The sequence below is a fragment of the Spinacia oleracea genome, chromosome 4, assembly GCF_020520425.1.
Source record: "Spinacia oleracea cultivar Varoflay chromosome 4, BTI_SOV_V1, whole genome shotgun sequence".
Classification (NCBI taxonomy): Eukaryota; Viridiplantae; Streptophyta; class Magnoliopsida; order Caryophyllales; family Amaranthaceae; genus Spinacia; species Spinacia oleracea.
This window is the reverse complement of record NC_079490.1, coordinates 137,036,378-137,048,871: the sequence shown is the minus strand read 5'-3', so window position 1 is coordinate 137,048,871 and position 12,494 is coordinate 137,036,378. Positions and strand designations below refer to the sequence as shown.

Genomic DNA, 12,494 nt, shown 5'->3' with positions numbered 1-12,494 from the left:
ATACGAATCTAACATGGGCCTACATGACTAAAATTTTCTTACGTATGAATCACAAAAAATGGCCAAAGTCGTAGTGTGAATAGTGTAAAAAACAAATGGTGCGATATTTCCGAAACGGAGGAAGTATATAGAATTAAAATGAGTGTTTTTGCTTTAACATTTGTCAGCTAATTAATATTTCCCCGTCCCTTAATATTTTCCGTGTTGTACTTTTTAGGTCAAGATTTAAAAAGTATTAATATAGTTATATCGAACCTTGTTAGATTTGGTAAAATGTGTATAATTTTGGAATAACAACTTTTTAGAAATTTTCAGCGGTAGAATTGAAGATATATACGTTTTATTTTGCATCTTAAACACTATGAAAAGTCAAATGGAACAAACAAAAAGGCACTACGAATAAAATCATGAACAGGTAAAAGTCATATCACGACTCCAAGAATTATTAGGTCATTATTAGTCTACATCATATAAAATTTTGCTTGGGAAATATTACTTTCTCATGATTTCATATGTGTATGTGGTATAACTTGTATGAGTTCGTATCTTGTATCCATACTTGAAGCTTGAATGATTGACTATAATCTCCTTTCTGGATGATTGAGCATAAAATTACTTATGAAATCACATTTTTGGAAATGATTTTTCTATTTTCTTTTGTTAAGGTTGGAAAATAATTTTTCATTAGTGGAGGAAAAACAAAATTTCTTTTAAAAAGAAAAAATGCCACATTTTTTTGTCTAGTCCCTTAAAAATTTTCACTCCTCCTACCCATATCTAATTTGAGTCATTCCCATTTCTAAGTTCTTTTTCTTTAGAACTTTGTCTTGTAACGAAACAAATAAGGGAAAACTATTTCCTCTTAAAAATTGTTTTCTATAGAAAATTATTTTTTTTTGAAAATGTTTTCCGGGAAAACAAATAGAAGCATACGGAGTAGTATTTAATTTGTCAATTCATTATCAGTATAACCCTCCAACCTAAGGAGGCTGGAAAATGGTGCTTATAATGTTTGCAAGAAGACACAAATCCACGTGATCTCAGGAGACGAGGGGTACCAACAATAAGTAATGACTAAAGAGACAATGGTGCTCAAATGACCATAGAAACTTTCTCAGTTTTCTTTTAGTATTGCAATTGTGTATACAACTAAAAATACACTTAATTAAGGGGTTATACAGAGTGGAGAAAACATTAAACTAACCTACAATCAAGCTTTAGACAATTATTATTTACAGTCTACGTTGGGCTTGCTAAAAGCCACCTTCTCAGGAAGTACAAACGAGGCGCACAACATCCATTTTCCTGGTGCAACAGCGCGAACACGGCGCATTTCAACAGCAACTGCAGCCTCTTCTAAAGCGACTCTTAACCGCTGTATTGTCATGTTGGATTAAGAAAAACATATTCATTAAGAAAAACGATCTGTTTTATTTTTTATTTTTTCTGAAGACACCAAGTCAAAGTAGATGTTTGGCTACAGGTGAGAGTCAAACCTCATGGAAATCAAACTCTGGATCTTCAGCCTTCGAGAATCCGTAAACATGGATCATCGGCAAGGTCACTTTTGTATTCCTAGGTTTGTTTCTGAAAATCCCACGAAATGCATCTGTAATATAGTAAGTACAAGAGCAAAGCGTTACTGCATAAGCCACTTCATTATGTAAGATGATTGTAAAGTCTAAAAGCAGAAGGTGGACGTTTGATCTAAGCAGAAATATAATCGGATAAAAATAAACAAATAGAATGCAACATCATGGCTAGGGTTATAGTGAGCAGTTCGACTTCTCCACATAGCTTTTCTTAACTTTACTATGTCAGCCCAGTCGGAATACAGGGCCTGATTTACATAGATTAGTTTTAATTTGTTCTTGTAGCTGTTGAACATTCAGATTCACATCACTCCCTGGTTCTTACTTTATATTACTTGAATCTTAATTTAAAGATTGGATCCCATGATAGCCCCACACAAAACCCAAAGTACATGCATGTTTAATGTTTATCACTCCCGCTGCAGCAATCTTTTCCTTTGAACTTCCTCTGTTCTATGTCCCCCTTTTCCATTCACCTTATAAGATCAATATGTCTCGTGCTGCCATTTCCCTGTGACAATAACAATGTATGGACCTCTAAGGCAGGTAGATATTTTGTCAAATAATTTCTTGAACTATAGTTTCTTCTACTCGAATAATTTTTTTTGTTGGGATATGTTATCACTATCAGAGTATCAGCACATCAAATAAATGTGGAAATAACTTAAACAGAGATCAGTGTATCGAAGAACAGACCTAGAAACTCCGCAGCGTCATTTGGCAAATTCATGACAACTTGTGTAACGGAATGGCTTTCGCTCGAGAATATAGCCTCAATAAATCTTCTACCATCCATGTTATATACCTAAACAAAAAAAATAAATTAGAAAAGTTTTCCTTGAGTAGTACACATATGAAGCACAATGCTCTTCTGGAAAGAAAAAAATGACTTGGTCCAATATTTGAAGAAAATATCAAAATAAAGCATGCTACTGGAGACCATACCCTGGCTATAAAAATATGAACAAAGATAAGAAACATTCACGATATCAGATCATCAGGTATTCAGGTAGAAGAGTATCCAGCTGTTAATAGCATTTAAAGAGAAAAATTTGTTATCACAATAGTAGTAATATTAAGTATTAACAGACATAACAGTAACAGATTGGAGAACATTTTCAAATACAAAGCCACTAGTTGAGTTATAATACTTTGTTTTTTAGATCAAAACTAGTGTGTGCCCGGGCAATCCCCCGGTTACAATGTTGGAAAATATACGAAATTTTTACGCATTGTTTACATGTGTTGCGAATGCGAGTTTGAACTTTTTTTTAATAACTTTCCGGGGATTGTTTATTTTATTTGGATGTGATGTAATGTATGTAGTACGTATCAATTTTAAGTAATAGTGTTCTTCCCTTTTTGGGTTGTTAATATTTGAAAGTCATTTCTAATATCTATAAATTTTTGGGGTATATGTTATGATCCACATATGCTAACACAATCGTTGACTAATTAATGAAAAAACGTGTTCTATATAGAAAATGGACAAATTAAAAATGCAGTCATTATTCAAAACCATTTTCAATAATGGTAGCAAAATTAATTTTTTTTGCAATTACTATGTGGTGAAATTAGAAAATTAATAACATAAACCATGTGAAAATATAGTATAAATACACTTACACTATCCCACCTAAATATATTTAAATAGAGTTAAAAGACATAAATAATAGTATAGCTAAGATGGTAAGCTTTCTATTATATTTCTTGTTGGTTTCATGTTCGAAACTTCGAACCCTAACAAAAACATTTTGTCTATCAATATAGCAAAAACACATCCTCCATGTCATTGTTGATGTGGCGCCTTGTCATGTTTAGAGAAGGTGACACATGGCTGAAGTGTTTCACACAACTAATATAGCTTAGAAGCTCAGAAATTGCATATTACTTTCTTGTTCTAACTTCAACAAATTATCTTACGTACCTGTGTTAGACACTCAAATTCTGATAAGGGTATAGAATCCTTACCCCGACACTTAGATTTTTACAAAGGCATCTCAATCTAAGAGAAACTTATGTGATACATGCTCACAAATGGGATTGAGAACTTGAGATCATTATTTAAAAAGTACTACCAAACAAGTTAACCTAATGTGTGTACATGTATTTGTAACATGTAAAGCAGAAGCAAAAGTCTTAGATATGAGAATATGTTTTCATGAATGCCTTGTCCCCAGATCCCCGCCTGTGCCCAATTTCAGGAAAATGTCTCAAAGTCCAAAAATTTGAGCCTAACACTTTGTTTGGATAGGAGGAAATGGAGAGAAACGGAGGAAAGGGAAAGAGAGGGATACAAGCTCCCTTGTTTTGACAGAAGGATGGGGCAAGGAAGGGATCCACTTTCCCTCCCTCTTTACTAAACATCATCCCACCAAATTGGAAAGATTTGGAGGGGAAATGGAGCTTACTTTTCCCCTCCCTTTCTTTCCCCTTCCCTTTCTTTCCCCTCCCCTTCCACCTCTTTCCTTTCCCTTCCTTTCCCTTCTATATTGTTATCCAAACACACCGTTAATGTGCCTGACACTTGGATATCTACCCGTATCATACCTGGTGAATTGCTTGTCGGCCCACAAGGGGAAGCTATGGTGCTCAGATGCAACAATCCCCACAGGTTTGCATGTCTAATGGATAAGGTAGGCTCATTCCAGATGGTCAACAGGATAGGAACATCCCACATGGTCAACGCTTAACAGGACAGGCACATCCCAGAGAAATACAATTTTCACTCTAAAAGAGTCACGTTTTGATTTCCCAAATCTCAGATCCACAGTTTTTTTGTGAATAATATGCAAAGAAGCCAGGGGAGGAGAGGAGTATGCTAACTTGCTAAGAGTTTTGTTGCTTTACCTTAATTTTCCTCTCAAGCTTGTTGAGGACAGTGTTTCTTTCCAGATAATCGACGGCATAAGGATTCAGATCATTTGCATATACACGTTTCACTTTCTTTGCTGCAGATATAGCTATTGGACCAACCCCAGAGAAAACATCACCTGTAATTTGGAAATGAGAAAATTGGTTCTTCGCTGTAAGTGCTTTTTTTGTTGGGCACCTTTTCCAGATAGAAAACGCTTAAAAATAAAAGTATCATCCAAAAACATGGAATCTGACTATTGGCGATTTCTCATTTGTCTTATTACCAATGAAGGTCAAACAAGATCATATTGCTACAGCATCCTACGATTCCTACCTATCAGATACAGGAAATTCCTCATAAGATGTGGTGCAAAATGCTCAGAATTCAGAGAAACAGGCAATTTTCATTTTATTTGTGACAGTAATTTCAAGGGCACAGCTGCAATGAACAAGCAAGATATCAATAAAATAACTACAAAATGGAAATCGGATGTATTAGTCTTCTTTACTCTTATGTGTATTCATTTCATGAAAATGTGCAGGAAAGGACTTCAAATGGCAACCTGAAATTGTACTCTAGATTTTCTTTGATCTCCAGAATTAGCCTATAAATGGACTAGATGCATTAAGGTATTCATAACAGGCGAATTCAGAAGCATAATGATAGATATACATACAACTCAGTACAAGAAATATCGAAATAGATGCAAGTAATACTGTTATAATAGCAGAGGTGAAATATTTTGCCCATAAGAGAATAAAAACATACTAAAAATGACAGCAATAAAACTGCATAAGATATATACAAAAACTACCAATGTGAAGTGACATACACAATACATCTTCACTTGTGAAGCAACTAATGAGCCTCTGCCTTTCAGTTGATAACCTGGAATTCCAGTAGCTGCATTGTATCAAACAAGGTATCACTTCTATGAACATATCAACCCACCTTTCTGAGTAGGAATATATCAATTCTAGTTAGCAAGTAAAAAAAGTTATTCCCTCCGTTCTTGAATGTTAGGCCCTTTTGGAATTTTAGACAATCCAACATAAGTACATTTGTCACATGAATCTCAATAGAATTTAACCATGTGGGTAGGAGAGAGAAATAATTAAGGGGTGTAACGGGGATAAAAGTTTACTTGGGAGTAACAAGTGGACAATTTAGATATTTATAAGGGTATACTGGTGAAGATAAATGTTGGACTAATAAAGACAGATTCGAAAGGGACTAACAAAAACAACTCAATAGGGAAAGAAGACCAACATTTAAGAATGGAGCGAGTACTATTTCTGGGTATTTGAACTTTGACAACATATCTATACTAATATTTTAAAACATAATGATTTGCTCTCCGCGTTTACACTCTTAGATTTTCTATCTTTTTCTTTTGTTAATTAATTTCTTTTGGGACTAAGGCTTGGTTGTTGTTGGTTAATTGATTTACACTTGATAATCCTAATTTTACTTTTAAGAACAAGAAGAATGCATGACTCTCTCTGTATTTTTCATTAATGTTATTTACATTCATAACATCCTATTTTGTCAATGGCAGAATAAATTGATTAGTTCATTGTCCCCTCAACTTCTAACTTCTAACTTCTATATCAGCATACACTATTATGTAGATTTGATTAAAACATATAAACGTGCATATCATGAGTTAAAAAATAGTTTGAGTTAAAAAATAGTTTGAGTTAACATATCATGAGTGGCTGAAGCAAATAGCTAAAAATTCACAAAGGCAGAAGATTCATTAGACCACAGATTCAAACAGGCCAGGCCAAATGACTTGGTTTTGCAACAAAGTTAACCTTTCATTTTTACAGCAAGTTTTAACTATCCAAGTAGCTTGTTGCCTTGTCCGGCTCTTTAAATCATGGCAATTTAACCCCACTGAATTTACGGTAGAGTTTCATTACAATATTACAAACTTTAGAACTGCCTCAAAAACAAAAATTACTCTTTGGGAGTTCCAAGGTGGAAAACCTTTTTCGGAGTTGGGGCTGAGAGTATGCATTGAAATGGGACAGACAGACAGACAGACAAAATACAGGCCAAAGGAGTAACCTGTAAATCAGCTTCCAGATGAAATGTGGACAGAATCTACAGTCAAAGATTCATTTTTTTTCTTCACAAAAAGAAACAGTTCACACAAGTTGCCCTCAACCAAGCTCAACGAATGAACTACACTCGGACAAATTGAAGAGGACTACACTACTGTAGCCGCCTAGCCGGTATGATGACTGTAAGACTATCTGTGATGATTTATTAAACATTTTGGTAAAAATCCGTAGAAAAGCTCATCAGTATTTTTCCATAATAACCAGGTGTCACTAAAAAAGAATATTCAAAGTTTATTTCCTCCAGCTAATAAGGAAACTCAAGCGGATGAGAAAAAATTTCAATCTAATAAGCCCTGCAAAAAATCAGTATGAAGATGTTGCGGAGGGAAAGGACTACTATATCTTGGAGCACAATCATCTGCCAATCGCAAATATAACTGGTATCTTCAGATACTCAATAGAAGAAGGCAGAAACATAAATAGACATAAAAATGCAAGATAAGCAGTGGTAGACTGGTAGGTACAAAAAAGGCGTATTATAGAAAGCTGTATTGAGCAGAACCCAGATGATTTATGGAATTGCATATATCATAAGTAAACAACTATGATTATTTTAATGTAAACGCCAGGAGCAGAATGCATACACTTTCGCAAGGTCGATTTGGAAACGTAACCCATTCTCGCTAAGAATGGTAACAAGGGAATGATTTCCAGCTAGAACCTCTAGCTCCATTGTTCTGTAGTCGTTACTGATGGCTTCAATTTTATTTACAACCGTTTGAATCTTTGGTTTATTTTTGTCCAGAACTACCTGAAGCCAAAAACTATTTTTTGCTCAGTAGGATGCAAGAACACAAAACAGACAATGATAAGTTTACATCCCCAGTGATCACCTTTGCAATAACCTTCTTGTACGGTAAATATTCATCTTTTAAGTTCAGGTGTGCAATATGCCCAACAGTTTCAAAAGCAGAAGGAATAGTCATATCCTTTGGCAACAAGGCCCTCAAGACCTGCAGGGGAGAAAATCTTATTACTTACACTTAGTATCAACTAACAAACATGAAACACGCTCACTGTAAAATCAGATGAATTTTTGGAGAAAGGACAGGCTCCTTCTCATAATGTAGCACAGAAACATAGCTTTGACGCCAAGTAAAAATGTCCTTCATAAAAGCTCAGAGTCATATAATTGCAAGAGCTAAAAACTGATCTTCTATCAAACAGCTAATACTTCAAAACTAAACGTACTGTATGAGTTGACTTTATCAACTATCCCCAAAGATTCGATACATCTATACTGATTCAGATTTTACTGATTCAGATCAGTAGTATTAAACCCACACAGACACAGAGAGGCACACGCACGCCGCGCGCGCACACACACAGAAAGAACAGGAAAAGGCCAGATTGCCCAAACTAGAGTATCCCAGAATCATGGAATAGGAAAACTGAGAGTCAAAATAGCACCCAATAGCCCCAATAACGACAAACTGAAGATATTTTGGTACATTAAAGAATAAAAGTGAATGGATTGACTCTGTTGTGGGAATTTAAAGTGGTGCAAATAACCTAGTTTCGCCTTCGTGTTGAAAATGAAAATATCCGAGTTCCAATGGTTCAGGTAGAACAAGACCTAACCTCAACCATCCAGAAAATCACACAATTAGATCTTCAGACATTAACCTAATGTTTACAGGATCAGAAAATTCCCACATAGACTAATTAAAGTTAAACACGTCCACTAAAAGGAGTATTACATTTTGTGCATTGGGTAAAAGGGAGGGGTACTATTGGGAATTTGGTAGTACATATCTAATTTGTTAGAATTAGCGTGAAGAGGAAGCAAGGGAGTTATTCAGAAGAGAAAGAGGGGAAGGGAGTTATCAGACCCTCTATAACTTGTGGAGATTGAAGAAGAGGAAAATTTGCAAAGAATGTGTTCCATTTCTTTCCTGTGTATTTGGGAGAGATCGAGCCTCCTGAAAGCTTAAATATCCTTTAATTTTCTGTAATTTCCAGCTTTTAATGCAAATGTTCATCTTCTTCCTCCTTTAATTTTCAGCCCAAAATTCCAGTTCATTACAAATTTAAACTAAAACTTGCCAATTTACCCCAAAACTGAGATTGTCCATTTGAAAGTCAATCCTCCTAGTTTCCAGGTTGCAAAACAATCTTCCAACAATTTACAAGTTACCTACCACAATAGGCATTTGCAGTGCCAACTCTCCTTACAAAAATACTTGAATATTGTCAAGTGTGCAAACCCAAAACCTCAACATGATGGTAGGCCAGAGGACACATAGAAGTATTTGAATGCCGTGGGTCTGTGTCAACCATACAACTACTTGGATCATGGCACACAGCAGCACCGTGACTGTGGCCTGGTGCTTCCTGGTTTTTGCGTGTTTTTGTCTACTTCATTATTCTAGTTTTGTTTAGGTCTCTAGAAAGTATGTTTTCTATGTCATTGTTAATATTATAGAAATGTATATTAATGTCCTACTACTTATTGTATTCTAGATCTAGAAAGAGTCTAAAAATACGGAGTGTAACCTACTTGGAGTAGAAATAAATCCCAACCTCTTTATAAAAGGAACTTCAGATCATTGTTTTGTTTTGTTAGGAAGCTTCTTAGTTTTCTTGAGATGGACAGGGATGTAGTTCACAGAGTATGTTAATAAAATAAAAAAATAAAAAAATAAAAAATTGAATTGATTAGTGACATTGGTGGTTTTATCCCTTACGTGTTAAAGAGGAGTGTTTTCCACGCATATCAATGGTCATCTTAGTTTGTTCATGTAATTGTTTGTTTGTTTTGCTTCCACTAGACCTTTTCTCTGCGGTTACTGAATCGTGTATTATTGAATCTTCCCGAGGACTAAAACATGACAAGTTGTGATCCCATTTCGAGGCAAGTACTCCCTCCGTCCCTTAATACTCGAACCGCTTTCCTTTCCGGGCCATCCCTTAATACTTGCACCGCTTCTATAAATGAATTTTTTTTACCAATATTATATTATTTCTCACACTTACCTACTAACCCACCTACACCCCTACTCCCTACAAAAAATCATTTAAAAATTCACACCCCCCACCCCCAGTCCCCACCCTAACACATTTTTCACTAACTATATTAAAAAAATATCTCACTGTCAACTAACACCCATTAAATTAATAAGTTAATTCAAGTGTCTTAAACTCCGCACGGGTCAAACCGGTGTGAGTATTAAGGGACGGAGGGAGTAACAAATAGGTTGCATAACTCAAAGAAAACTTGACATACAAAAGATAATTAGAGACAAGAACACCGTTATCTAATTTGCTAGTATGAGATGGATAAATTCGCTACCTACGTTGCTAAGTTAAACCAAAATTGTACCATTTTCATGTTATAATTAGCCTTTTCGGTTCGTGGTTCGTGGGGTGATTAAAGAATTAGGAAACACTGGACAAGGACATGGAGACAAGAACTATGGCACAACTTTAAAGACAATGCTTAGGTACCTCTTCATTTGACCAGTAATCATACAACAAGGTTAAATTGCACCTTACTAACTCGCAGCTTGACTTTGTAGCCTCACTTGAACCTTCCGTAAAAGCTGCCTGAAAAAAAGATTAGAAATATTAAGCAAAAGAACTTGTACAAGAATCATAATGCACAAGTAAGATGTTCTTCAAATTAAAGTTCTCTCGAAACTGAAAGAAATCTCAACAGAACAAACAAGGCACTGAATTTGATATTGGAGGATGCAAATTAAATAACTTCTCCCATTAGGCAATCACAAATCTAAGGATCATGCTTTAGCAAAAAGACAATAGGCTCTTGAGATTGATATCAACAGGAAAGACGAATACCAATCAATAAGGAGTTCTTATCGAATTACTGGCATATGCATTTAGTCAAAAATAGTCTACTTTCCAGTTTCCACTATATAAGACACATCATTTACAAAACAAAACAAAAATCGCATTTCTAATATAAGCAGAACAGCTCCATGTTCTTTCTATCCTTCATTATCCTATGATCTGTTGAGCTAATGGTGTGCCAATTTATATGTTACAGATTTATAACCATATAAATAATTTGAGTAGGAATTGTTCACTCAGGCCATTACGAAGCAGAACGATCCGACTTGCAGTGGCAACCAAAAGAGTGGTGAGTTCTCACCTTAACAGCTTCAGGAAGCTCATCAAATTTCTTCCCAGCATAAGTCTCATCCAAAAGCAACAACCTAGTAGACCCTTTCCACTCCCTTCCTTTAAACTCATCCCCTAACAATCCACTCAAATCAACACCCAAATTTTCACTCTCCTCCACAACCTCCACCATGACACTCTTCCTCTTACCCCTCCCCTCCTTCCCCACCTCAACGCGGGTCTTCCCCTCCGTTCGTCTCTCCTTCTTTTTATTAGGCCTCGAAATCTTAGCCAAATTCCTAAACTTGACAAAACCCCTAGCATTAAACTCCTTAGCAAGCTTATCCCTATACAAAACCCCACTCAATTCTTCCCCATCCCCTTCAGCTTTCCCATAAACCCTCCGGCTCACCGCCACAGCAACCCCATCTTCATCCTTTACCAGTAACCCCTGCTTCCCCATCAACAACTCTTGAATTTCCCCATCAATTTCATCTCCAGGAACCCTGGCAATGTTCGAAATCCTCGGCCAATTAAGCAAGTGTCCTCGCAGCCTGCCCTCTAACTCGAAACATCTCTCCGAAGGAACCCGGATAGCAGCAATCTCGAACACCCGCGTAAACTGATCCTCCTCAAACAGGGTGTCGCCACCATTTTCGGGGATTTGGGTTTGTTGGGGTGGATTATTAGCGGCATTTAGAAAAGGGTTTTGATGGGGGTTTAAGGGAAGAGTGCCCTTTTGAAGAGAAGGGCCGTAGGAGGTGGAGGAGAGAGAGTGAGATGGAATTGCAGCGGTGGCGATGCGGCGGAGAAAGAAAGAAGAGGGGGAAGAGAGGAATTTGGGGGAGAATTTGGGAGGAGTAAGAAAATGAGAGTGATAGCGCAGAAGCATCAATTTGTTGGTGAACATTACCACATACTCTACACATTAGCAAATGATACTGGGTTCATCAATTCCAGTTCCCAGAAGAATTGAGTTGCCCGGGAAAACAGTGTTCAACGGATAAGAAAGGCAAGGCCGCAAGGGCCAAGGCCACTACAGTCCTACAGTCATATGACTCATATGGGGCGGGGAACGGGGGCTGATAAAAAGAACATCGGGCATCCGGTTTCAAGCTGGGTACCGGTGAGGATCCGAGTACCCGACTAGCAATCGAAATTGGGCAATGTGCTAATGTGAGTACCATTTTCAATATGAATTTTGTATTGTTCATAACAAATCTCGACACTTAATCTTTTGGATTCTGGACTCACTAGTCGTTATCTTAGTTATTGGGATCTCAACGGAATCAACTTTAGAATCGAGTGCTCACTAGAAACTAGAAAGTACTCCATGTTATAGAATTGGACATTCAATATTACGAAGTATTTCTTCTATCTTTTAGTTGTACCCTATTGAATTAGACTCGTATAGTCAGAGCACCAACCCTGGATCCATGGAAAAAGGCCCACTTTTTCTTACTTTTAAAGTTAGAAATAGTGTATCATTATTCGAAGCTCGTGTTAGCTAATATAAAAACGCCCGCATTTAGAGCAGAAAAATACCATTTTTCCATTTTAATGTCTACCCCTCCAATAATAATAACAATAATAATAAGGGCACTGTGTGGAGGAGGTTGGTTTCTAAGGTTGCTTCTTCGTCTGTTGGAAATTTTATGAATAATTATTTGCAGGATTTTCAGTTTGGCGTCGGTGTTCCCGGTGGCTGTGAGGCTATTCTGCATTATGTGAACAGGCTCATTGAGTCTAAGGGTAGTGAGGTTGGGATTTCTACGCTTTTGGTGGATTTTAAAAATGCTTTCAACCTTGTCGACATGAGTGTCATGCTTCAAGAAA

General features: G+C 36.5%; 1 protein-coding gene across 2 annotated transcripts; it reads right to left on the bottom strand.

Moving 5' to 3' along the window:
* Positions 1-1,097: 1,097 nt before the first annotated feature.
* LOC110775472 (tRNA (guanine(37)-N1)-methyltransferase 1) lies at positions 1,098-11,726 on the bottom strand. Of its 2 annotated transcripts, none has more exons than XM_021980076.2 (9): positions 10,690-11,723; positions 10,026-10,124; positions 7,412-7,531; positions 7,163-7,329; positions 5,282-5,352; positions 4,443-4,585; positions 2,289-2,397; positions 1,497-1,609; positions 1,098-1,375 (listed from the first exon to the last, which is right to left on the bottom strand). In XM_021980076.2, exons 1-9 carry the CDS (start codon positions 11,566-11,568, stop codon positions 1,229-1,231), a joined length of 1,848 nt encoding a protein of 615 aa, XP_021835768.1. In that variant the 5' UTR covers positions 11,569-11,723; the 3' UTR covers positions 1,098-1,228. The 2 variants fall into 2 exon arrangements, 1 of the variants encoding a protein (XP_021835768.1); XR_008918462.1 differs by lacking the exon at positions 1,098-1,375 and adding an exon at positions 1,918-2,103 and having other exon boundaries at positions 1,552-1,609; positions 10,690-11,726.
* Positions 11,727-12,494: the final 768 nt, after the last annotated feature.

Bases quoted from the DNA above. Each gene is read 5' to 3' on its own strand.
- LOC110775472 (XM_021980076.2), bottom strand. From the start codon at position 11,568: ATGTTCACCAACAAATTGATGCTTCTGCGCTATCACTCTCATTTTCTT. The intron at 4,586-5,281 runs GTATGTCACTTC...TCCAAATTACAG, and splicing joins CACAAGTGAAGATGTATTGT to GTGATGTTTTCTCTGGGGTT. The intron at 1,376-1,496 runs GTTTGACTCTCA...ATGACAATACAG, and splicing joins CAGAGTTTGATTTCCATGAG to CGGTTAAGAGTCGCTTTAGA.